The following is a 27,927-nucleotide window of genomic DNA, read 5'->3' as shown; positions in this document are numbered from 1 at the left end:
GTAGATGAGCTGTATATTATAATATTCTGCTGTAGATGAGCTGTATATATAATATTCTGCAGTAGATGAGCTGTATAATATAATATTCTGCAGTAGATGAGCTGTATATTATAATATTCTGCAGTAGATGAGTTGTATATTATAATATTCTGCAGTAGATGAGCTGTATATATAATATTCTGCAGAAGATGAGCTGTATATTATAATATTCTGCAGTAGATGAGCTGTATATTATAATATTCTGCAGTAGATGAGCTGTATATATAATATTCTGCAGCAGGTGAGCTGTATATATAATATTCTGCAGCAGGTGAACTGTATATTATAATATTCTGCAGTAGATGAGCTGTATATATAATATTCTGCAGTAGATGAGCTGTATATTATAATATTCTGCAGTAGATGAGTTGTATATTATAATATTCTGCAGTAGATGAGCTGTATATATAATATTCTGCAGAAGATGAGCTGCATTTTATAATATTCTGCAGAAGATGAGCTGTATATTATAATATTCTGCAGCAGGTGAGCTGTATATAATAATATTCTGCAGCAGATGAGCTGTATATATAATATTCTTCAGTAGATGAGCTGTATATTATAATATTCTGCAGTAGATGAGCTGTATATATAATATTCTGCAGAAGATGAGTTGTATATTATAATATTCTGTAGTAGATGAGCTGTATATATAATATTCTGCAGCAGGTGAGCTGTATATTATAATATTCTGCAGAAGATGAGCTGTATATTATAATATTCTGCAGTAGATGAGCTGTATATATAATATTCTGCAGTAGATGAGCTGTATATTATAATATTCTGCAGAAGATGAGCTGTATATTATAATATTCTGCAGTAGATGAGCTGTATATTATAATATTCTGCAGAAGATGAGCTGTATATTATAATATTCTGCAGTAGATGAGCTGTATATATAATATTCTGCAGTAGATGAGCTGTATATATAATATTCTGCAGAAGATGAGTTGTATATTATAATATTCTGCAGAAGATGAGTTGTATATTATAATATTCTGCAGAAGATGAGCTGCATTTTATAATATTCTGCAGAAGATGAGCTGTATATTATAATATTCTGCAGCAGGTGAGCTGTATATAATAATATTCTGCAGTAGATGAGCTGTATATATAATATTCTTCAGTAGATGAGCTGTATATTATAATATTCTGCAGTAGATGAGCTGTATATTATAATATTCTGCAGTAGATGAGCTGTATATATAATATTCTGCAGCAGATGAGCTGTATATATAATATTCTGCAGCAGGTGAGCTGTATATTATAATATTCTGCAGTAGATGAGCTGTATATATAATATTCTGCAGCAGGTGAGCTGTATATATAATATTCTGCAGCAGGTGAGCTGTATATTATAATATTCTGCAGTAGATGAGCTGTATATTATAATATTGTGTAGTAGATGAGATGGATATTATAATATTCTGCAGTAGATGAGTTGTATATTATAATATTCTGCAGTAGATGAGCTGTATATTATAATATTCTGCAGTAGATGACCTGTATATTATAATATTCTGCAGTAGATGAGCTGTATATTATAATATTCTGCAGCAGATGAGCTGTATATATAATATTCTGCAGTAGATGAGCTGTATATATAATATTCTGCAGTAGATGAGCTGTATATTATAATATTCTGCAGTAGATGAGCTGTATATTATAATATTCTGTAGTAGATGAGCTGTATATTATAATATTCTGCAGTAGATGAGCTGTATATTATAATATTCTGTAGTATTGAGCTATATATTATAATATTCTGCAGTAGATGAGCTGTATATTATAATATTCTGTAGTAGATGAGCTGTATATATAATATTCTGCAGTAGATGAGCTGTATATATAATATTCTGCAGTAGATGAGCTGTATATTATAATATTCTGCAGTAGATGAGCTGTATATTATAATATTCTGTAGTAGATGAGCTGTATATTATAATATTCTGCAGTAGATGAGCTGTATATTATAATATTCTGTAGTATTGAGCTATATATTATAATATTCTGCAGTAGATGAGCTGTATATTATAATATTCTGTAGTAGATGAGCTGTATATTATAATATTCTGCAGCAGATAAGCTGTATATTATAATATTCTGCAGTAGATGAGCTGTATATATAATATTCTGCAGTAGATAAGCTGTATATTATAATGTTCTGCAGCAGATGAGCTGTATATATAATATTCTGCAGTAGATGAGCTGTATATTATAATATTCTGCAGTAGATGAGCTGTATATTATAATATTCTGCAGTAGATGAGCTGTACATTATAATATTCTGCAGCAGATGAGCTGTATATATAATATTCTGCAGTAGATGAGCTGTATATTATAATATTCTGCAGTAGATGAGCTGTATATTATAATATTCTGCAGCAGATAAGCTGTATATTATAATATTCTGCAGTAGATGAGCTGTATATTATAATATTCTGCAGAAGATGAGCTGTATATTATAATATTCTGTAGTATTGAGCTATATATTATAATATTCTGCAGCAGATAAGCTGTATATTATAATATTCTGCAGCAGGTGAGCTGTATATTATAATATTCTGCAGCAGATGAGCTGTATATATAATATTCTGCAGCAGGTGAGCTGTATATTATAATATTCTGCAGCAGATGAGCTGTATATATAATATCCTGCAGTAGATGAGCTGTATATTATAATATTCTGCAGCTGATGAGCTGTATATATAATATTCTGCAGTAGATGAACTGTATATATAATATTCTGCAGTAGATGAGCTGTATATTATAATATTCTGCTGTAGATGAGCTGTATATATAATATTCTGCAGTAGATGAGCTGTATAATATAATATTCTGCAGTAGATGAGCTGTATATTATAATATTCTGCAGTAGATGAGTTGTATATTATAATATTCTGCAGTAGATGAGCTGTATATATAATATTCTGCAGAAGATGAGCTGTATATTATAATATTCTGCAGTAGATGAGCTGTATATTATAATATTCTGCAGTAGATGAGCTGTATATATAATATTCTGCAGCAGGTGAGCTGTATATATAATATTCTGCAGCAGGTGAACTGTATATTATAATATTCTGCAGTAGATGAGCTGTATATATAATATTCTGCAGTAGATGAGCTGTATATTATAATATTCTGCAGTAGATGAGTTGTATATTATAATATTCTGCAGTAGATGAGCTGTATATATAATATTCTGCAGAAGATGAGCTGCATTTTATAATATTCTGCAGAAGATGAGCTGTATATTATAATATTCTGCAGCAGGTGAGCTGTATATAATAATATTCTGCAGCAGATGAGCTGTATATATAATATTCTTCAGTAGATGAGCTGTATATTATAATATTCTGCAGTAGATGAGCTGTATATATAATATTCTGCAGAAGATGAGTTGTATATTATAATATTCTGTAGTAGATGAGCTGTATATATAATATTCTGCAGCAGGTGAGCTGTATATTATAATATTCTGCAGAAGATGAGCTGTATATTATAATATTCTGCAGTAGATGAGCTGTATATATAATATTCTGCAGTAGATGAGCTGTATATTATAATATTCTGCAGAAGATGAGCTGTATATTATAATATTCTGCAGTAGATGAGCTGTATATTATAATATTCTGCAGAAGATGAGCTGTATATTATAATATTCTGCAGTAGATGAGCTGTATATATAATATTCTGCAGTAGATGAGCTGTATATATAATATTCTGCAGAAGATGAGTTGTATATTATAATATTCTGCAGAAGATGAGTTGTATATTATAATATTCTGCAGAAGATGAGCTGCATTTTATAATATTCTGCAGAAGATGAGCTGTATATTATAATATTCTGCAGCAGGTGAGCTGTATATAATAATATTCTGCAGTAGATGAGCTGTATATATAATATTCTTCAGTAGATGAGCTGTATATTATAATATTCTGCAGTAGATGAGCTGTATATTATAATATTCTGCAGTAGATGAGCTGTATATATAATATTCTGCAGCAGATGAGCTGTATATATAATATTCTGCAGCAGGTGAGCTGTATATTATAATATTCTGCAGTAGATGAGCTGTATATATAATATTCTGCAGCAGGTGAGCTGTATATATAATATTCTGCAGCAGGTGAGCTGTATATTATAATATTCTGCAGTAGATGAGCTGTATATTATAATATTGTGTAGTAGATGAGATGGATATTATAATATTCTGCAGTAGATGAGTTGTATATTATAATATTCTGCAGTAGATGAGCTGTATATTATAATATTCTGCAGTAGATGACCTGTATATTATAATATTCTGCAGTAGATGAGCTGTATATTATAATATTCTGCAGCAGATGAGCTGTATATTATAATATTCTGCAGTAGATGAGCTGTATATTATAATATTCTGCAGTAGATGAGCTGTATATATAATATTCTGCAGAAGATGAGCTGTATATATAATATTCTGCAGTAGATGAGCTGTATATTATAATATTCTGCAGCAGATGAGCTGTATATTATAATATTCTGCAGTAGATGAGCTGTATATTATAATATTCTGCAGTAGATGAGTTGTATATTATAATATTCTGCAGTAGATGAGCTGTATATATAATATTCTGCAGAAGATGATCTGTATATTATAATATTTTGCAGTAGATGAGATGGATATTATAATATTCTGCAGTAGATGAGCTGTATATTATAATATTCTGCAGAAGATGAGCTGTATATTATAATATTCTGCAGTAGATGAGATGTATATTATAATATTCTGCAGTAGATGAGTTGTATATTATAATATTCTGCAGTAGATGAGCTGTATATATAATATTTTGCAGTAGATGAGCTGTATATATAATATTCTGCAGTAGATGAGCTGTATATATAATATTCTGCAGTAGATGAGCTGTATATTATAATATTCTGCAGAAGATGAGCTGTATATTATAATATTCTGCAGTAGATGAGCTGTATATTATATTATTCTGTAGTATTGAGCTATATATTATAATATTCTGCAGAAGATGAGCTGTATATATAATATTCTGCAGTAGATGAGTTGTATATTATAATATTCTGCAGTAGATGAGCTGTATATATAATATTCTGCAGTAGATGAGCTGTATATTATAATATTCTGCAGCAGGTGAGCTGTATATTATAATATTCTGCAGTAGATGAGCTGTATATATAATATTCTGCAGTAGATAAGCTGTATATTATAATATTCTGCAGCAGGTGAGCTGTATATTATAATATTCTGCAGTAGATGAGCTGTATATTATATTATTCTGTAGTATTGAGCTATATATTATAATATTCTGCAGAAGATGAGCTGTATATATAATATTCTGCAGTAGATGAGTTGTATATTATAATATTCTGCAGTAGATGAGCTGTATATTATAATATTCTGCAGCAGATGAGCTGTATATTATAATATTCTGCAGTAGATGAGCTGTATATTATAATATTCTGCAGCAGATGAACTGTATATTATAATATTCTGCAGATGAGCTGTATATTATAATATTCTGCAGTAGATGAGCTGTATATTATAATATTCTGCAGCAGATGAGCTGTATATTATAATATTCTGCAGATGAGCTGTATATTATAATATTCTGCAGTAGATGAGCTGTATATTATAATATTCTGCAGCAGATGAGCTGTATATTATAATATTCTGCAGTAGATGAGCTGTATATTATAATATTCTGCAGCAGATGAGCTGTATATTATAATATTCTGCAGATGAGCTGTATATTATAATATTCTGCAGTAGATGAGTTGTATATTATAATATTCTGCAGTAGATGAGTTGTATATATAATATTCTGCAGAAGATGATCTGTATATTATAATATTCTGCAGTAGATGAGATGGATATTATAATATTTTGCAGTAGATGAGCTGTATATATAATATTCTGCAGTAGATGAGCTGTATATATAATATTCTGCAGAAGATGAGCTGTATATTATATTATTCTGTAGTATTGAGCTATATATTATAATATTCTGCAGAAGATGAGCTGTATATATAATATTCTGCAGTAGATGAGTTGTATATTATAATATTCTGCAGTAGATGAGCTGTATATTATAATATTCTGCAGTAGATGAGCTGTATATATAATATTCTGCAGTAGATGAGCTGTATATTATAATATTCTGCAGTAGATGAGCTGTATATTATAATATTCTGCAGCAGATGAGCTGTATATATAATATTCTGCAGTAGATGAGCTGTATATTATAATATTCTGCAGTAGATGACCTGTATATTATAATATTCTGCAGTAGATGAGCTGTATATTATAATATTCTGCAGAAGGTGAGCTGTATATATAATATTCTGCAGCAGATGAGCTGTATATATAATATTCTGCAGTAGATGAGCTGTTTATTATAATATTCTGCAGTAGATGAGCTGTATATATAATATTCTGCAGTAGATGAGCTGTATATTATAATATTCTGCAGCAGATGAGCTGTATATATAATATTCTGCAGTAGATGAGCTGTATATTATAATATTCTGCAGCAGGTGAGCTGTATATTATAATATTCTGCAGTAGATGAGCTGTATATTATAATATTCTGCAGTAGATGAGCTGTATATTATAATATTCTGCAGAAGATGAGCTGTATATTATAATATTCGGCAGTAGATGAGTTGTATATTATAATATTCTGCAGTAGATGAGCTGTATATATAATATTCTGCAGCAGGTGAGCTGTATATTATAATATTCTGCAGTAGATGAGCTGTATATATAATATTCTGCAGTAGATGAGCTGTATATTATAATATTCTGCAGAAGATGAGCTGTATATTATAATATTCTGCAGTAGATGAGCTGTATATATAATATTCTGCAGCAGATGAGCTGTATATATAATATTCTGCAGTAGATGAGCTGTATATTATAATATTCTGCAGCAGGTGAGCTGTATATTATAATATTCTGCAGTAGATGAGCTGTATATTATAATATTCTGCAGTAGATGAGCTGTATATATAATATTCTGCAGCAGGTGAGCTGTATATATAATATTCTGCAGTAGATGAGCTGTATATTATAATATTCTGCAGTAGATGAGCTGTATCTATAATATTCTGCAGTAGATGAGCTGTATATTATAATATTCTGCAGTAGATGACCTGTATATTATAATATTCTGCAGTAGATGAGCTGTATATTATAATATTCTGCAGCAGGTGACCTGTATATTATAATATTCTGCAGTAGATGAGCTATATATTATAATATTCTGCAGTAGATGAGCTGTATATATAATATTCTGCAGTAGATGAGCTGTATATTATAATATTCTGCAGAAGATGAGCTGTATATATAATATTCTGCAGTAGATGAGCTGTATATTATAATATTCTGCAGAAGATGAGCTGTATATATAATATTCTGCAGTAGATGAGCTGTATATTATAATATTCTGCAGCAGGTGAGCTGTATATTATAATATTCTGTAGTAGATGAGCTGTATATTATAATATTCTGCAGCAGGTGAGCTGTATATTATAATATTCTGCAGTAGATGAGCTGTATATATAATATTCTGCAGAAGATGAGCTGTATATTATAATATTCTGCAGTAGATGAGCTGTATATATAATATTCTGCAGCAGGTGAGCTGTATATTATAATATTCTGCAGTAGATGAGCTGTATATTATAATATTCTGCAGTAGATGAGCTGTATATTATAATATTCTGCAGTAGATGAGCTGTATATTATAATATTCTGCAGTAGATGAGCTGTATATATAATATTCTGCAGAAGATGAGCTGTATATATAATATTCTGCAGTAGATGAGCTGTATATTATAATATTCTGCAGAAGATGAGCTGTATATTATAATATTCTGTAGTAGATGAGCTGTATATTATAATATTCTGCAGAAGATGAGCTGTATATTATAATATTCTGCAGTAGATGAGTTGTATATTATAATATTCTGCAGAAGATGAGCTGTATATTATAATATTCTGCAGATGAGTTGTATATTATAATATTCTGCAGTAGATGAGCTGTATATATAATATTCTGCAGTAGATGAGCTGTATATTATAATATTCTGCAGTAGATGAGCTGTATATTATAATATTCTGCAGAAGATGAGCTGTATATTATAATATTCTGCAGAAGATGAGCTGTATATATAATATTCTGCAGAAGATGAGCTGTATATTATAATATTCTGCAGTAGATGAGTTGTATATTATAATATTCTGCAGAAGATGAGCTGTATATTATAATATTCTGCAGATGAGCTGTATATTATAATATTCTGCAGAAGATGAGCTGTATATTATAATATTCTGCAGTAGATGAGCTGTATATTATAATATTCTGCAGCAGGTGAGCTGTATATTATAATATTCTGCAGTAGATGAGCTGTATATTATAATATTCTGCAGTAGATGAGCTGTATATATAATATTCTGCAGCAGGTGAGCTGTATATTATAATATTCTGCAGTAGATGAGCTGTATATATAATATTCTGCAGTAGATGAGCTGTATATTATAATATTCTGCAGAAGATGAGCTTTATATTATAATATTCTGCAGTAGATGAGCTGTATATATAATATTCTGCAGCAGATGAGCTGTATATATAATATTCTGCAGTAGATGAGCTGTATATTATAATATTCTGCAGCAGGTGAGCTGTATATTATAATATTCTGCAGTAGATGAGCTGTATATTATAATATTCTGCAGTAGATGAGCTGTATATATAATATTCTGCAGCAGGTGAGCTGTATATATAATATTCTGCAGTAGATGAGCTGTATATTATAATATTCTGCAGTAGATGAGCTGTATCTATAATATTCTGCAGTAGATGAGCTGTATATTATAATATTCTGCAGTAGATGACCTGTATATTATAATATTCTGCAGTAGATGAGCTGTATATTATAATATTCTGCAGCAGGTGACCTGTATATTATAATATTCTGCAGTAGATGAGCTATATATTATAATATTCTGCAGTAGATGAGCTGTATATATAATATTCTGCAGTAGATGAGCTGTATATTATAATATTCTGCAGAAGATGAGCTGTATATATAATATTCTGCAGTAGATGAGCTGTATATTATAATATTCTGCAGCAGGTGAGCTGTATATTATAATATTCTGTAGTAGATGAGCTGTATATTATAATATTCTGCAGCAGGTGAGCTGTATATTATAATATTCTGCAGTAGATGAGCTGTATATTATAATATTCTGCAGCAGGTGACCTGTATATTATAATATTCTGCAGCAGATGAGCTATATATATAATATTCTGCAGAAGATGAGCTGTATATTATAATATTCTGCAGTAGATGAGCTGTATATTATAATATTCTGCAGTAGATGAGCTGTATATTATAATATTCTGCAGAAGATGAGCTGTATATTATAATATTCTGCAGTAGATGAGCTGTATATATAATATTCTGCAGCAGATGAGCTGTATATATAATATTCTGCAGTAGATGAGCTGTATATTATAATATTCTGTAGTAGATGAGCTGTATATTATAATATTCTGCAGAAGATGAGCTGTATATATAATATTCTGCAGAAGATGAGCTGTATATATAATATTCTGCAGAAGATGAGCTGTATATTATAATATTCTGCAGTAGATGAGCTGTATATATAATATTCTGCAGTAGATGAGCTGTATATTATAATATTCTGCAGTAGATGAGCTGTATATATAATATTCTGTAGTAGATGAGCTGTATATTATAATATTCTGCAGAAGATGAGCTGTATATTATAATATTCTGCAGTAGATGAGCTGTATATATAATATTCTGCAGTAGATGAGCTGTATATTATAATATTCTGTAGTAGATGAGCTGTATATTATAATATTCTGCAGTAGATGAGCTGTATATTATATTATTCTGTAGTAGATGAGCTGTATATATAATATTCTGCAGTAGATGAGCTGTATATTATAATATTCTGCAGTAGATGAGCTGTATATATAATATTCTGCAGTAGATGAGCTGTATATTATAATATTCTGTAGTAGATGAGCTGTATATTATAATATTCTGCAGTAGATGAGCTGTATATATAATATTCTGCAGTAAATGAGCTGTATATTATAATATTCTGTAGTAGATGAGCTGTATATTATAATATTCTGCAGTAGATGAGCTGTATATATAATATTCTGCAGTAGATGAGCTGTATATTATAATATTCTGCAGTAGATGAGCTGTATATTATAATATTCTGCAGTAGATGAGCTGTATATATAATATTCTGCAGTAAATGAGCTGTATATTATAATATTCTGTAGTAGATGAGCTGTATATTATAATATTCTGCAGAAGATGAGCTGTATATTATAATATTCTGTAGTAGATGAGCTGTATATTATAATATTCTGCAGTAGATGAGCTGTATATATAATATTCTGTAGTAGATGAGCTGTATATTATAATATTCTGCAGTAGATGAGCTGTATATTATATTATTCTGTAGTAGATGAGATGTTTATTATAATATTCTGCAGTAGATGAGCTGTATATTATAATATTCTGTAGTAGATGAGCTGTATATTATAATATTCTGCAGAAGATGAGCTGTATATATAATATTCTGCAGAAGATGAGCTGTATATATAATATTCTGCAGCAGATGAGCTATATATTATAATATTCTGCAGTAAATGAGCTGTATATTATAATATTCTGTAGTAGATGAGCTGTATATTATAATATTCTGCAGTAGATGAGCTGTATATTATAATATTCTGTAGTAGATGAGCTGTATATTATAATATTCTGCAGTAGATGAGCTGTATATATAATATTCTGTAGTAGATGAGCTGTATATTATAATATTCTGCAGTAGATGAGCTGTATATTATATTATTCTGTAGTAGATGAGCTGTATATTATAATATTCTGCAGTAGATGAGCTGTATATTATAATATTCTGCAGTAGATGAGCTGTATATTATATTATTCTGTAGCATTGAGCTGTATATTATAATATTCTGCAGTAGATGAGCTGTATATATAATATTCTGCAGTAGATGAGCTGTATATTATAATATTCTGCAGTAGATGAGCTGTATATTATATTATTCTGTAGTAGATGAGCTGTATATTATAATATTCTGCAGAAGATGAGCTGTATATTATATTATTCTGTAGCATTGAGCTGTATATTATAATATTCTGCAGTAGATGAGCTGTATATATAATATTCTGCAGTAGATGAGCTGTATATTATAATATTCTGCAGTAGATGAGCTGTATATTATATTATTCTGTAGTAGATGAGCTGTATATTATAATATTCTGCAGTAGATGAGCTGTATATTATATTATTCTGTAGCATTGAGCTGTATATTATAATATTCTGCAGTAGATGAGCTGTATATTATATTATTCTGTAGTAGATGAGCTGTATATTATAATATTCTGCAGAAGATGAGCTGTATATTATATTATTCTGTAGCATTGAGCTGTATATATAATATTCTGCAGAAGATGAGCTGTATATATAATATTCTGCAGAAGATGAGCTGTATATATAATATTCTGCAGTAGATGAGCTGTATATTATAATATTCTGCAGTAGATGAGCTGTATATTATAATATTCTGCAGTAGATGAGCTGTATATATAATATTCTGCAGTAGATGAGCTGTATATTATAATATTCTGCAGTAGATGAGCTGTATATATAATATTCTGCAGTAGATGAGCTGTATATTATAATGTTCTGCAGTAGATGAGCTGTATATATAATATTCTGCAGAAGATGAGCTATATATATAATATTCTGCAGTAGATGAGCTGTATATTATATTATTCTGTAGCATTGAGCTGTATATTATAATATTCTGCAGTAGATGAGCTGTATATTATAATATTCTGCAGTAGATGAGCTGTATATATAATATTCTGCAGTAGATGAGCTGTATATTATAATATTCTGCAGTAGATGAGCTGTATATATAATATTCTGCAGTTGATGAGCTGTATATTATAATATTCTGCAGTAGATGAGCTGTATATTATAATATTCTGCAGTAGATGAGCTGTATATTATAATATTCTGCAGTAGATGAGCTGTATATATAATATTCTGCAGTAGATGAGCTGTATATTATATTATTCTGTAGCATTGAGCTGTATATTATAATATTCTGCAGTAGATGAGCTGTATATTATAATATTCTGCAGTAGATGAGCTGTATATATAATATTCTGCAGTAGATGAGCTGTATATTATAATATTCTGCAGTAGATGAGCTGTATATATAATATTCTGCAGTTGATGAGCTGTATATTATAATATTCTGCAGCAGATGAGCTGTATATTATAATATTCTGCAGTAGATGAGCTGTATATTATAATATTTTGCAGTAGATGAGCTGTATATTATATTATTCTGCAGTAGATGAGCTGTATATATAATATTCTGCAGTAGATGAGCTGTATATTATATTATTCTGTAGCATTGAGCTGTATATTATAATATTCTGCAGTAGATGAGCTGTATATTATAATATTCTGCAGTAGATGAGCTGTATATATAATATTCTGCAGAAGATGAGCTGTATATTATAATATTCTGCAGTAGATGAGCTGTATATATAATATTCTGCAGATGAGCTGTATATTATAATATTCTGCGGTAGATGAGCGGTATATTTTAATATTCTGCAGTAGATGAGCTGTATATTATAATATTCTGCAGTAGATGAGCTGTATATATAATATTCTGCAGTAGATGAGCTGTATATATAATATTCTGCAGAAGATGAGCTGTATATATAATATTCTGCAGTAGATGAGCTGTATATTATAATATTCTGCAGTAGATGAGCTGTATATTATAATATTCTGCAGTAGATGAGCTGTATATTATAATATTCTGTAGTAGATGAGCTGTATATTATAATATTCTGCAGAAGATGAGCTGTATATATAATATTCTGCAGAAGATGAGCTGTATATATAATATTCTGCAGTAGATGAGCTGTATATTATAATATTCTGCAGTAAATGAGCTGTATATTATAATATTCTGTAGTAGATGAGCTGTATATTATAATATTCTGCAGTAGATGAGCTGTATATTATAATATTCTGTAGTAGATGAGCTGTATATTATAATATTCTGCAGTAGATGAGCTGTATATATAATATTCTGTAGTAGATGAGCTGTATATTATAATATTCTGCAGTAGATGAGCTGTATATTATATTATTCTGTAGTAGATGAGCTGTATATTATAATATTCTGCAGTAGATGAGCTGTATATTATATTATTCTGTAGCATTGAGCTGTATATTATAATATTCTGCAGTAGATGAGCTGTATATATAATATTCTGCAGTAGATGAGCTGTATATTATAATATTCTGCAGTAGATGAGCTGTATATTATATTATTCTGTAGTAGATGAGCTGTATATTATAATATTCTGCAGTAGATGAGCTGTATATTATATTATTCTGTAGCATTGAGCTGTATATTATAATATTCTGCAGTAGATGAGCTGTATATATAATATTCTGCAGAAGATGAGCTGTATATATAATATTCTGCAGAAGATGAGCTGTATATATAATATTCTGCAGTAGATGAGCTGTATATTATAATATTCTGCAGTAGATGAGCTGTATATTATAATATTCTGCAGTAGATGAGCTGTATATTATAATATTCTGTAGTAGATGAGCTGTATATTATAATATTCTGCAGTAGATGAGCTGTATATATAATATTCTGCAGTAGATGAGCTGTATATTATAATATTCTGCAGTAGATGAGCTGTATATATAATATTCTGCAGTAGATGAGCTGTATATTATAATATTCTGCAGTAGATGAGCTGTATATTATAATATTCTGCAGATGAGCTGTATATTATAATATTCTGCAGTAGATGAGCTGTATATTATAATATTCTGCAGTAGATGAGCTGTATATTATATTATTCTGTAGCATTGAGCTGTATATTATAATATTCTGCAGTAGATGAGCTGTATATTATAATATTCTGCAGAAGATGAGCTGTATATATAATATTCTGCAGTAGATGAGCTGTATATTATAATATTCTGCAGTAGATGAGCTGTATATATAATATTCTGCAGTAGATGAGCTGTATATTATAATATTCTGCAGTAGATGAGCTGTATATATAATATTCTGCAGTTGATGAGCTGTTTATTATAATATTCTGTAGTAGATGAGCTGTATATTATAATATTCTGCAGTAGATGAGCTGTATATTATAATATTCTGCAGCAGATGAGCTGTATATTATAATATTCTGCAGTAGATGAGCTGTATATTATAATATTTTGCAGTAGATGAGCTGTATATTATAATATTCTGCAGCAGATGAGCTGTATATTATAATATTCTGCAGTAGATGAGCTGTATATTATAATATTTTGCAGTAGATGAGCTGTATATTATAATATTCTGCAGTAGATGAGCTGTATATATAATATTCTGCAGTAGATGAGCTGTATATTATATTATTCTGTAGCATTGAGCTGTATATTATAATATTCTGCAGTAGATGAGCTGTATATTATAATATTCTGCAGTAGATGAGCTGTATATATAATATTCTGCAGAAGATGAGCTATATATTATAATATTCTGCAGTAGATGAGCTGTATATATAATATTCTGCAGATGAGCTGTATATTATAATATTCTGCGGTAGATGAGCTGTATATTATAATATTCTGCAGTAGATGAGCTGTATATTATAATATTCTGCAGTAGATGAGCTGTATATTATAATATTCTGCAGTAGATGAGCTGTATCTATAATATTCTGCAGTAGATGAGCTGTATATTATAATATTCTGCAGTAGATGAGCTGTATATATAATATTCTGCAGAAGATGAGCTATATATTATAATATTCTGCAGTAGATGAGCTGTATATATAATATTCTGCAGATGAGCTGTATATTATAATATTCTGCAGAAGATGAGCTGTATATTATAATATTCTGCAGTAGATGAGCTGTATATATAATATTCTGCAGTAGATGAGCTGTATATTATAATATTCTGCAGTAGATGAGCTGTATATTATATTATTCTGTAGCATTGAGCTGTATATTATAATATTCTGCAGAAGATGAGCTATATATTATAATATTCTGCAGTAGATGAGCTGTATATATAATATTCTGCAGAAGATGAGCTATATATTATAATATTCTGCAGTAGATGAGCTGTATATTATAATGTTCTGCAGTAGATGAGTTGTATATTATAATATTCTGCAGTAGATGAGCTGTATATTATAATATTCTGCAGCAGATGAGCTGTATATATAATATTCTGCAGATGAGCTGTATATTATAATATTCTGCGGTAGATGAGCTGTATATATAATATTCTGCAGATGAGCTGTATATTATAATATTCTGCGGTAGATGAGCTGTATATATAATATTCTGCAGTAGATGAGTTGTATATTATAATATTCTGCAGAAGATGAGCTGTATATTATAATATTCTGCAGATGAGCTGTATATTATAATATTCTGCAGTAGATGAGCTGTATATATAATATTCTGCAGATGAGCTGTATATTATAATATTCTGCGGTAGATGAGCTGTATATATAATATTCTGCAGTAGATGAGTTGTATATTATAATATTCTGCAGAAGATGAGCTGTATATTATAATATTCTGCAGTAGATGAGCTGTATATTATAATATTCTGCAGTAGATGAGCTGTATATTATAATATTTTGCAGTAGATGAGCTGTATATTATAATATTCTGCAGTAGATGAGCTGTATATTATAATATTCTGCAGTAGATGAGCTGTATATTATATTATTCTGCAGTAGATGAGCTGTATATTATATTATTCTGCAGTAGATGAGCTGTATATATAATATTCTGCAGATGAGCTGTATATTATAATATTCTGCAGTAGATGAGCTGTATATTATAATATTCTGCAGTAGATGAGCTGTATATTATATTATTCTGCAGTAGATGAGCTGTATATATAATATTCTGCAGATGAGCTGTATATTATAATATTCTGCAGTAGATGAGCTGTATATTTTAATATTCTGCAGTAGATGAGCTGTATATTATAATATTCTGCAGTAGATGAGCTGTATATTATAATATTCTGCAGTAGATGAGCTGTATATATAATATTCTGCAGTAGATGAGCTGTATATTATAATATTCTGCAGTAGATGAGCTGTATATTATATTATTCTGTAGCATTGAGCTGTATATATAATATTCTGTAGTAGATGAGCTGTATATATAATATTCTGCAGTAGATGAGCTGTATATATAATATTCTGCAGTAGATGAGCTGTATATTATATTATTCTGTAGCATTGAGCTGTATATATAATATTCTGTAGTAGATGAGCTGTATATATAATATTCTGCAGTAGATGAGCTGTATATATAATATTCTGCAGTAGATGAGCTGTATATATAATATTCTGCAGCGGAGGACAGAGCAGAGGACGGAGCGGAGGGCGGAGCGGAGGGCGGAGGGGAGGTCGGAGCGGAGGACGGAGGGGAGGACGGAGGGGAGGGCGGAGCGGAGGACGGAGGGGAGGACGGAGAGGAGGACTGAGAATAACCACAAGAGCCCAGCAGGGACACAGGAAACCCCGTGCTTTTATGTATCTTGGAGCCTACAGATTTACGTTACATAAGATAAAACAGATGAGACCCCCCAGGGATGAAATCCTATAACCCCCCCCCCCTATAAAGCGCAGCCAAGCTCCTCCCCTGTACAGTGATAACAGGACTATTAGGGTATGTGCACACGATGCAGAAATGAAGCAGAAAATTTCTGCATCATTTCTGCATCTCCCTGGCAGAAAAAACGCATGCAGATTGTGCATGCGTTTTTCCTGCAGAATACATGCGGATCCACATGCAGATTCACATGCGTTTCCGCATGCAGATTGACAAGCGCTTTCCAGGCGATGTTAGCATCACCTGGAAAGGGCTTGATAACTAGGTCACACTATATAAATCCATGCAAACAGCATAGATTTATACAGTGTGAACCGAGAGAGTGTATATACTTACCTCCGATGGCCCCCGGTGTCCCGCTCAATCTGTTCTCCCTCGCCGGAAACTTTGAATTGAAAGACCTGCCGACGTCAGCGTCACGTGACCCGTCACATGACTCTGACGTCACCGCAGGTCCTACAACTCACTGCAAGTGCCGGGAACCAAGCGGGAGCGCTGTGCGGGCCGACAGATGGTAAGAATACATTTATTTTTTATTTTATTCTTCTTTTAGCTTTTTTAATGGTACCTGGGTGTGGATGAGACTCTCCTCTCCTCCACACCCGGGTACCATCCGCACATTAGAACGCACCAATTACGCAAGTACAAATGCTGTCTTGCGGAATTGGCGCGTTCTAATGCAAGTCAATGGCGGCGAAATCGCCGCGTTTCCGCAAAATTAAGGCTGTGTTCACACGATGCGTATTTCATGCGTTTCCGCGGCGTTTTTGCAGTTGCGTAAACGCCGCGGAAACGCATGAAAAACGCATGGTAGAAGGGCAGCAATGTTCCCCAATGGAAATCCGCATGTGCTGTGCCCATGATGCGGATTTTTCCGCAGCGTTAAGGCTGTGTGCCCACGTAGCATTTTTCAAGCGTTTTTGATGCGGAATTTCCGCAGCGGAAACGCTTGTAAAACGCTTGGTAACACGCACCCCATGGTCCCCAATGGGATTCCGCAAGTTCTATGCACATGCTGCGGATTTTTCCGCAGCGTTTATGCTGCGTTCAAAAATCCGCAGCATGTCATTTAATTTTGCGTTTCCGCAAGCAGAATTGCCTTTGTTCAATGCATAAAAAACGCAAGGCAATTCCGCATGTGGAAAACGCGTGATAAACGCGCGAAAAAAGCGCGATAAACGCGTGCGGAATTCCGCATGCGTTTTTCCGGGAGAGGACTTGCATTTATGCAGCAGAAATTTTCTGCTTCATAAATGCAACGTGGGCACATAGCCTAAGGCTGTGTGCCCACGTAGCATTTTTCAAGCGTTTTTGATGCGGAATTTCCGCAGCGTAAACGCTTGAAAAACGCTTGGTAACACGCACCCCATGGTCCCCAATGGGATTCCGCAAGTTCTATGCACATGCTGCGGATTTTTCCGCAGCGTTTATGCTGCGTTCAAAAATCCGCAGCATGTCATTTAATTTTGCGTTTCCGCAAGCAGAATTGCCTTTGTTCAATGCATAAAAAACGCAAGGCAATTCCGCATGTGGAAAACGCGTGATAAACGCGCGAAAAAAGCGCGATAAACGCGTGCGGAATTCCGCATGCGTTTTTCCGGGAGAGGACTTGCATTTATGCAGCAGAAATTTTCTGCTTCATAAATGCAACGTGGGCACATAGCCTCAGGCTATGTGCCCACGTTGCGGACCTGAAGCATATTTTTTACGCTTCTCCCTGGCGGGAAAATCGCATGCGGATATTACATGCGGTTTTCCCGCCAGGTAGAAGCGTTTGTGAGGCGTCTTTGCATGCATTTCCGCATGCGGGTTATCAAGCACTTCTCCAAGCATCACTTGGAAAAGTGCTTGACAACTTGTTCAGAATGGTAAAAAATAAAAAAATAAACTTTATACTCACCTTCTGATGCATTCTCTGCCCCGTCCGGAGTCTTGAGCGGCTCACGCTGCTGTGTGCAGGACCTGCGGTGACGTCATTGAGTCATGTGGTGGGTCACATGACTCAATGACGTGGCAGGTCCTTCAGACAACAGCGCGACGGAGGGAAAACATCAGAAGATAAGTATAAACTTTATTTTATTCTTTTTTTTACAGGTTCTTTGGTACCCAGGTCTGGATGAGAGTCTCCTCTCCTCCAGACTTGGGTACCATCCGCACATTGATTCTGCGGCGCTTCCGCAAAATTAATGAACATGCTGCGGATTTTTGACTGCAGCATATACGCTGCGGAAAAATCCGCAGCATGGGCATTGACATTGCGGAATGCCATTGGGGACCATGGGGTGCGAATCTACATGCGTTTTTCAAGCGTTTATGACGCGCCCCTGGGCCTGTGTCGCGCTGCGCTGCGCATGCGGGAGCTTACCCGGAGCCGGATCTGTGGAGGGTTGTAGTCTCGTGGCGGTGACCCGGTCCGTGCCCAGGGAGTCAAACTAGACGGCAGTCCATTAGTAGTAAATGGTTGATGACTACGCCACCCGTTGAGTGCAGCCAGGGGGCTGCTGCTGCAGGGCAGACCGCTGAGGCCGATGGTGGGATTGTGCAGCGTGATAGTATAACCCCCAACGGGAGGGGTATGGCCTCAGGGCAGCCGACGTGGATGATGGGGGTAGCAGGAACCACTCAGAGACGGTACGGTGTAGTTCAGGGTCTTTACTGGTAACAACAAAAGACCCTCTCGGAGTACTTGCTAGCGGATGGGGCCTGGTCAGTCCTTGAGCAGATGGGATCTCCCCTGGCCAGGCGTAGTTGTAGGCCTCCCAAACTGACTGTACTCTTCTGGCTACCTTGCTAGGAGCTGATGTAAGTAGCCCACGTCCCTGAGTGTACCGTGTGGTGCTCACCCGTATGGCCGGTGACTCGGGGCCTTCTAATGGCTTCCGCTCCACGATGGCGGTGCTGGTCCCACGCGTGTGACCGTGCCTTCGGGCTTCTGGGCCAGAGGACCTGAAATCCCCTGCCTGACGGATTCTGCTGCTGGGCAGGAATTAGTCCCCACAGCCTCGGACTCCGGGTCCGGTAAAAAGTCTTCTTAGTCAGGGCGAACTCTGCAGCTGCCAGCCCCTGACTCCTTGTAACTGCTGTTTCTTCCTATGCTGTCTCTACTTCTTCTCTTCTTCTACTCACTCACCCTGCCTCAGCCCCAGGTTTATATAGGGGAAGTTCTTCCCCTCCCAAGACTGGGCAGGAGGTGTGGCATGCACAGGATCCCTGACTAAAGGACCTCCCACCTGCTCTCAGACATAACATTACGTTACTGTGGCAACCAGACCCCTGGGGTGTCACATTCCCCCCTAGTAAAATTTAGTACTCCGGGACTAAACACATTTAGAAAACATAACAAGGCAAAACATTAATAATACAATAAGAAAACACATAAAGATGGTTACGGCGTGTCCGCAACCGGGTGCAGTCTCTGAAGAAAGCAAGGTGTCCATTTCACCAACACAGGGAGACGTAACCAGGTAGGGGTCTGTTCTACCCCGAGTCCTTGACAGTCTTTAGTCCATCCTGGGTTACGCTCCAACTATATACAAGGATTCCCGGTAAATCCACCAAGGATTCCTAAAAACAACTAGAAATACAAAATTACACACAAGCAACTATAGACAGGTAAACATTATAAAATAGCTTAAACATTTAGATCCTCCAACGTGCGGGTAACTGGCCTCTAGTGGCCCTAGTGGACCTACGGAGCTGACTGTCTGGCCCTGAACTACAGGGTGTAGGAGCTGTCAAGGGTAAACTGGGCAGCTGTCTACCGGCTCTTTGTCTCACTAGGGGTACGGCAGGCTCACTATAAGCAGAGGGTTGATTCTCCTGTTCTACTTGTGTGGAGTCTTCTGCCTCCTGGTGGTAAGTGATAGCTGGGCGCCTGTGGGTCACAACGCCACCCGGTGCTGGTTCTCGGAGCACCCGGATAGCTCTATCCTTGAACTGTGCAAAGTCCAGATGGGGATCCTGTAAGGCCATTGCCCGCAACTGGGTTCGGTGGGCATTGCAATATAAACCCTCTATAAATTGTTCAGTCAACAGCCTGTCCTCGTTTCCCACCCCATCAGGGTCGGTCTGCTTTATGGCCCTCAGGGCCTCTTGTAGGTTTAGTGCATAGTCCCTTATACTCTCATGCGCTCGCTGCTTGCACCCGTAGAATCTAAGCTTGATCTCGGCTGAGGTGCGGGTATCGAAGGTGTCCTTCAGCCGGGTTAGTATCCCTGCGACAGTCTTCCTCCCAGGTGGCCAGGATTTTACTTCCCTTTTGGCTGCCCCGGTTAGTTGGGCCACCAGGATGCTCACTTTTTGCTCTTCTGTGAGGGGGTACACCTGGAAGAGGCTATCCAGCTTTTCTCTAAAGTCATGCAGGGTATGTGACTCCCCTGAGTACTGGGGTAGCCAAGCTGCTCCCGGGATATAGGGCATGGTGAAGGGCATAACTGCAGCAGCGGTAGCGCTGGCGGGGGTTGAGGCAGTGAAGCTCTCCTCCGTATCCGACATCTTCCTCCCCCCTAGTGGACCGTGGCCTACCTTGCGATGATCCTCTTCCGTAGGCCGCGGCTCCGCAGTGGATCGTCAGGGTTGAGGACCTTCCGTCGCGCTCCTGTGACGTCGGCGTCTGCTGGGCTCCTTCCAGGACCTTACGCAACGTCCGGACGTGAGGCGTGGCTTCAGTTCTCGCGCGCTTTCGGAGTCCACGCCCCTCTTCTTCCCGCGCGGCGTCCTCAAGATGGCGTCCAATGGCGGGAAAACTCCACGGATGGCGGGAAGAAGGTCGAAGATGGCGCCGATGGCGGGAAAACTTCGCGGATGGCGGGAAGAAGGTAGAAGATGGCGCCGGATGGCGGGAAACCTCCACGGATAGCGGGAATCTTCACCACTGGTAAGTTTGAACAGTCTTTGCTTTTCAGGCACGCAGTACCCGGTGGTTGCGGGCACGAAATCCTGCCGACTACGCCAAAGTTGACGCGCCCCTGGGCCTGTGTCGCGCTGCGCTGCGCATGCGGGAGCTTACCCGGAGCCGGATCTGTGGAGGGTTGTAGTCTCGTGGCGGTGACCCGGTCCGTGCCCAGGGAGTCAAACTAGACGGCAGTCCATTAGTAGTAAATGGTTGATGACTACGCCACCCGTTGAGTGCAGCCAGGGGGCTGCTGCTGCAGGGCAGACCGCTGAGGCCGATGGTGGGATTGTGCAGCGTGATAGTATAACCCCCAACGGGAGGGGTATGGCCTCAGGGCAGCCGACGTGGATGATGGGGGTAGCAGGAACCACTCAGAGACGGTACGGTGTAGTTCAGGGTCTTTACTGGTAACAACAAAAGACCCTCCCGGAGTACTTGCTAGCGGATGGGGCCTGGTCAGTCCTTGAGCAGATGGGATCTCCCCTGGCCAGGCGTAGTTGTAGGCCTCCCAAACTGACTGTACTCTTCTGGCTACCTTGCTAGGAGCTGATGTAAGTAGCCCACGTCCCTGAGTGTACCGTGTGGTGCTCACCCGTATGGCCGGTGACTCGGGGCCTTCTAATGGCTTCCGCTCCACGATGGCGGTGCTGGTCCCACGCGTGTGACCGTGCCTTCGGGCTTCTGGGCCATAGGACCTGAAATCCCCTGCCTGACGGATTCTGCTGCTGGGCAGGAATTAGTCCCCACAGCCTCGGACTCCGGGTCCGGTAAAAAGTCTTCTTAGTCAGGGCGAACTCTGCAGCTGCCAGCCCCTGACTCCTTGTAACTGCTGTTTCTTCCTATGCTGTCTCTACTTCTTCTCTTCTTCTACTCACTCACCCTGCCTCAGCCCCAGGTTTATATAGGGGAAGTTCTTCCCCTCCCAAGACTGGGCAGGAGGTGTGGCATGCACAGGATCCCTGACTAAAGGACCTCCCACCTGCTCTCAGACATAACATTACGTTACTGTGGCAACCAGACCCCTGGGGTGTCACATTTACGCTGCGGAAATTCCGCAGCATATACGCTTGAAAAACGCTACGTGGGCACACAGCCTCAGGCTATGTGCCCACGTTGCATTTATGAAGCAGAAAATTTCTGCAACATTTCTGCATGTCCCTTGCCAGAAAATCGCGTGCGTTTTTTGGTCGCGTTTTTGACGCGTTTTTGACGCGTTTTTGTATGCGGATTTTACATGCGTTTTTGTAAGCTTATTTCATGCGTTTTTGAGCACAAATAAAGTTATTGAAAAAAAAAAAAAAAAAGATGGAAATCCTGATGTCATTTCCTAGTTCAACCCCTCTTCACCATTTTGTTTTTTGCAAAAGACAGTATGCCACAGGAATTGCAGCCCCTGCGGGTCAGCAGACCATGCCTAAACCTTCTGCTAATGACTTGCTTAAATCTCCTGCACTACAACGTTGAGCAGGTAATATAAACTAAGTTTTTTTGGGGTACATTATTTTTATGTAGTGTGTGTACTAACCTATTATTGTTCTATAGGAGCGTTTAAGGAGGAGAAGACGACCAAAAAAAATTTGGGTGCACCCTATCTTGCAGGAGCGGACGGACAAGGGCCACTTTAATGTTCTCTACCAGGATTTAAGGAGGTAAGATATATGTGAAGAAAGTATAATGTCATCCGTCTATGCTGTTTTTTTAAGGTTTTGTTTGTATACTATGTTACAAAATTATCTTTTAATATTTTTTTTTTCTCTGTTTACTATAGTTTTCCTGAAAAATTTAAACAGTTCTGCCGTCTGAACATTATTGCATTTGATCGGCTGCTAAGCCTTATGTCTCCTGACCTGGACTTCCAAGACACTGTAATGCGAAGGGCCATCTCTGCTGAGGAAAGGCTGCTCATCACCTTGCGGTAAGTTGAATGTTGATTTATATGTACCTGGTTTTGTTCGCCACCCTGCGGTGATGGCTGGTGTACCTGGTTTTGTTCGCCACCCTGCGGTGATGGCTGGTGTACCTGGTTTTGTTACCCTGTGGTGATGGCTCCACTGTGTCTGTCTTTGTGTACATATTTTTGGCTTGACCATGAGATCACCATGCACAGAGATCAGATTGAAAAGGTCACTGATGTGTAAACTCTAGAGCAAACATCGTAGGCAAACACAGACACAAAGTCAAAACACATTATAAATTGATATGTGTGAACTCAAGAGAAAACAAAAGATGACCAAAAAAGATTGAAAATGTGGAGCCCCCCCCCCCCAAAAAAAAAACGAGCCCATTGTTGGAATAGTTTTTTGTAATAAAGACCTTAATTTTTTAAAAGATGAATTAATAATGGATAATTACTGTTGGCTTGTATTTCTTTTTATGGCTTTTCTAATTATCTATTTTTCCTTTTCAGATTTTTGGCCACAGGAGAAAGCTATACATCACTGCACCTCCAATTTAGGGTTGGTAAATCCACCATTTCCAGAATTGTGAGGTGCACATGTACCGTCATCTGGCAGAAGTTGCAGCCCATCGTGATGCCTTCTCCAACCGAGGAGACTTGGCTGCAGGTCGCAGCAGGCTTTCAAACTGTGGCCAATTTCCCAAACTGCATTGGTGCTGTCGATGGCAAACATGTGAGAGTTCAGCAGCCACCACGATCAGGATCACGCTTCTTTAATTATAAGAAATTTTTTTCTGTGGTCCTGATGGCGGTTGCTGATGCACATTTCAAATTTGTTGCCATTGACGTTGGTGCTTATGGCAGTACTGGGGACTCTCGGGTGTTTAGATCATCACAGATTGGGCTGCAAATTCTTCAAGATGGCGTAACGCTCCCAGCCCCAAGACCTTTGCCGGGTTCCACACATCCAGTTCCTTTTGTGATGGTATCGGATGAGGCATTTCCCTTACAGACCAACCTGCTGCGCCCATACCCACGAAGGGCACTGAATGCCCGGCGGAGGATTTTCAATTATCGGCTGAGTCGTGCACGCAGATATGTGGAATGCACCTTCGGAATCATGTGTAGTCAGTGGAGGATCTTTCACACTGCCATCCAGTTGGATACGGAGACCGTTGACACTGTAATTAAGGCATGCTGTGTACTCCACAACTATGCTCGTGAGTACAGCACCGAGCAAGATGAGGAGTCACAGCTATCTGAATTAATTCCAGTTGTCAACTCCGGTCAGGGAAGGCCATCCAACTCTGGTGCCAGGGTGCGAGAAACCTTCGCTGACTACTTCATGAGTCCTGAAGGTGCCGTGCACTGGCAATACTCCTGTGCTGGTGTTGAGCAGCCTGACCAGCAGAGAAGATCTGATGAACAATAAAAGAAGAACTTCCTCCTTTTTTTTTAAAATAAAAATGTAAAAAAAAATGTTTTTAAAAAAAATAAATTTTGGTTAAACTTAAATTTGTCTAAAATATTTCTTGAATTGCAACCTTCTACATTTTGTTTTTCGACAATACGTCAACGCAAAAGTGAACAACCCACAAAGACCAGAGCCTGTAAATTGGCATTACTACCTAGAGCGCTATTCCCAAGTACTGTCTGCTAAAGTCAACCCTCACCATTGTTATTTGCTTGCGCTAAGAACAGAACTAGCAAATAACAGTGTTGAGAGTAGTATTCATCCAAAAAATAGTTGTGGTCCAAAATATCAAAGTATATTTATAATTTAAAAACCACTGTATACAGCCGACCACATACGTAGATTAGTTTGAACAAATTTCAAAAATGTAGAGTTCCTCTGACCTGCGCTATGGTGAGCGCAGATCAGGGGAACACTTTTTCATTACAACCCAATCCAACCACATATACACTTGAAAAGAAAAATTAACAGATAGTTTAAATATTTTTTTTAATACGTAATATAGAATAACTGTAAAAAACTTTTTAAAAACACAAAACAACAAACTTCTAGAAAATTTAATCGGACAAACATTGCCCATAACTTGGGAAAAAATTACACACTGTGTACAGCACACCTGTCCTCTAATCAGTTTTGGGCCCTAAAATACGGGCAGCACCTGTAGGTTGTTTAATTATATAAAAAGAAAGACCTTTTCTTACAGTCCCCTACGCCTGATGCCTGGTATAGGTGACCATAAGAAAAGGTCTTTGTTAATTGTCTGATTCTCTAAAACATTGTGTATCTATCGACCTACAGGTGCTGTCTGTATTTGCTAGGGTCCAAAAATGCTGACAGGGAGGGGTAAAATTTTTTAACTACAAGTTTTGAAGGTCTTCTTCAAAGCTGTACCCAGGAAACATTTCTTGAGAAAAAGTAGAGTTGGGGGATGGTCCTCTGATAAATGATGATGCACCATGAGCCATTTGCCGACCATAACTTGGTTGCATATCTTCTGGACGGTATGCTGCAGCAACCTGCCCAAAACGCTGGGTTGCAGCTGCTGGTCGTGGTGGAGGCACACTGGGTTTGAAACAATTAAATATTCCGCATACTACGGCTGGGGGCGAGGGCATAACTGCTGCCTCTTCAATTGCCATGACCATAGCGCCTGCTGCAGTCATGTACATGTTCTGCCTATCTCGTGGCAGAGATCTGATGCGGGCAGCTTGGGCTGAGCAAAATTTATCGATGGCATCTTCCTGGGATGCCCTTTCCACAAGGCTGAGGGTTCGATTTGTGAGTGCTTCAAGCACAATAGTCCCACCCCCGTGGCTTTTGGCCTTTTTTTTGCCCGCCCTTCTCGATGCCACGAGATGAGCAGAACCAGACCCCCTCCCAGTGGGCCTCAACACATCACCAGCAGAGCTTCCAGCGTCACTTGGAGCAGGAGCAGGAGAATCAGTCACCAAACCCGTCCCGATGTCCGCTGGATTGGACAAAGAATGTGAGGGACAACCAGATGCTGAAGATGCCGAAGCAGATGGATCCGGTGAGGAAAGCTGGAAAAAGTCCTCGGATTCCTCCTCTGCTTGCTCTGTGTTTGTGTCCTCTTCTGCTGTTGGGGCCATGATGTTTCCTTCAGTTCTGTATATAATAAAAGGTAAATCCCAATGTAAATACAACATTTTTGGAAACATTTCAATTAATATGTTTTGGGAATTTACCTCCGCAAACTCCTACTGGTTAGTATGAAGGCCAGCTCGTCCGCAAAAGGAAATTTTCTTTTTTTGGGTGATGAGCCACTTTGCACCGACTGGTGATACTTCACCAGCCGGTCGGTGACCGATCTCCACCGATTTTTAATATCATACACTGCAATGACACAACCAAAACAATTTATGAACTGCTTTCACACCAAAAAGTGCAATTATAAATAGATATAAAAATAAGTGTAAAAATCAAAACTTACTAATTTCCTCTTGGGCATCACGTTCAGCATTCACCCACTGGGGATACATTTGGCTCAACACAGAGGCCCAGGCGTCTTTTTTCTTCTGCTTGTCTTTGTAGTCAGGACTAGCTCGGTCCCATATTTCGGGATATTTTTCAATCTACAGTGAATAATAACGTGTGTGAATATTATTTTAAAAACAAAATGGAGGAATAAAAGATTAACCCCCAAAAAAAAATTAAATAAACATATGGAGATATGTACGCACACACACCAACACTAACCCCTCACCTATATTGTACGGTTCTTTCACACGTCAATCTCCGGGACGAGTGTTGATGCCATTTTCCACACACAGCGGAGACCCACACACAGACCCATTGCAAAGCATGCTCGGTCACACTTATCTGTACTAACGTGGATATGTGGACGTGAGAAATCAACCTTACAGCGTATGCAGGAGCTTTCAGTGAATGAACCTACATACACTGTACAATAATCTTTCACTTTAATAAAATCTTTTAACCAAAAAAAATAAGTGGGCTCACGCATAGCTTTAATAAATAGCAAAGGGAAAGCAGACGGTTGTTGGCTGATGTTATAGTCTGTGAAGTAGCCAATAACCATGGACCCTTCCTTTGCTATTAATACCAGGCCGCAGCAGTTAGCTTAGCCTTTACTGGCTACTATATAGGAAGCCCCCCCCCCAAAAAAAAGTGACATGGGGTCCCCCTATAAATTGTAGCCAGCAAAGCCTAGCCACTTTGCCTTTTCTGGCTACTATTTATGAAGACCCCCCCCAAAAAAAAGTGACATGGGGTCCCCCTATAAATTGTAGCCAGCAAAGGCTAGCCGCTTTGCCTTTTCTGGCCACTATATAAGAAGACCCCCCCA

The 27,927-nt window shown here is 37.1% G+C and overlaps 1 protein-coding gene and 1 long non-coding RNA gene across 2 annotated transcripts in view; both read right to left on the bottom strand.

The window, feature by feature from the left end:
• LOC141171637 (uncharacterized) overlaps window positions 1-27,927 on the bottom strand; it is a 599,137-nt gene that overhangs the window by 533,615 nt on the left and 37,595 nt on the right. The window lies entirely within an intron of this gene.
• LOC141171634 (uncharacterized) lies at window positions 25,822-27,208 on the bottom strand. Its single transcript, XM_073655304.1, has 3 exons — window positions 27,052-27,208; window positions 26,807-26,954; window positions 25,822-26,726 (listed from the first exon to the last, which is right to left on the bottom strand). The coding sequence occupies exons 1-3, from the start codon at window positions 27,098-27,100 to the stop codon at window positions 25,958-25,960; spliced, it is 966 nt and encodes a 321-aa protein (XP_073511405.1). The 5' UTR covers window positions 27,101-27,208; the 3' UTR covers window positions 25,822-25,957.

Source organism: Phyllobates terribilis, unplaced genomic scaffold (genome assembly GCF_046119375.1).
Source record: "Phyllobates terribilis strain yellow unplaced genomic scaffold, ASM4611937v1 Scaffold_12__6_contigs__length_324123572, whole genome shotgun sequence".
NCBI classification, from domain to species: domain Eukaryota; kingdom Metazoa; phylum Chordata; class Amphibia; order Anura; family Dendrobatidae; genus Phyllobates; species Phyllobates terribilis.
Note: the sequence above shows the minus strand (reverse complement) of the source record. Positions and strands in the feature narration are given on the sequence as shown.

What these genes read in the sequence shown, in the direction of transcription:
- LOC141171634 (XM_073655304.1), bottom strand. Translation starts at nt 27,100, where the DNA reads ATGTATCCCCAGTGGGTGAATGCTGAACGTGATGCCCAAGAGGAAATT. An exon ending in TGATGCCCAAGAGGAAATTA is followed by an intron (nt 26,955 to 27,051) that starts GTAAGTTTTGAT and finishes GTGTCATTGCAG; the next exon opens with TGTATGATATTAAAAATCGG. An exon ending in ACCAGTAGGAGTTTGCGGAG is followed by an intron (nt 26,727 to 26,806) that starts GTAAATTCCCAA and finishes TATTATATACAG; the next exon opens with AACTGAAGGAAACATCATGG.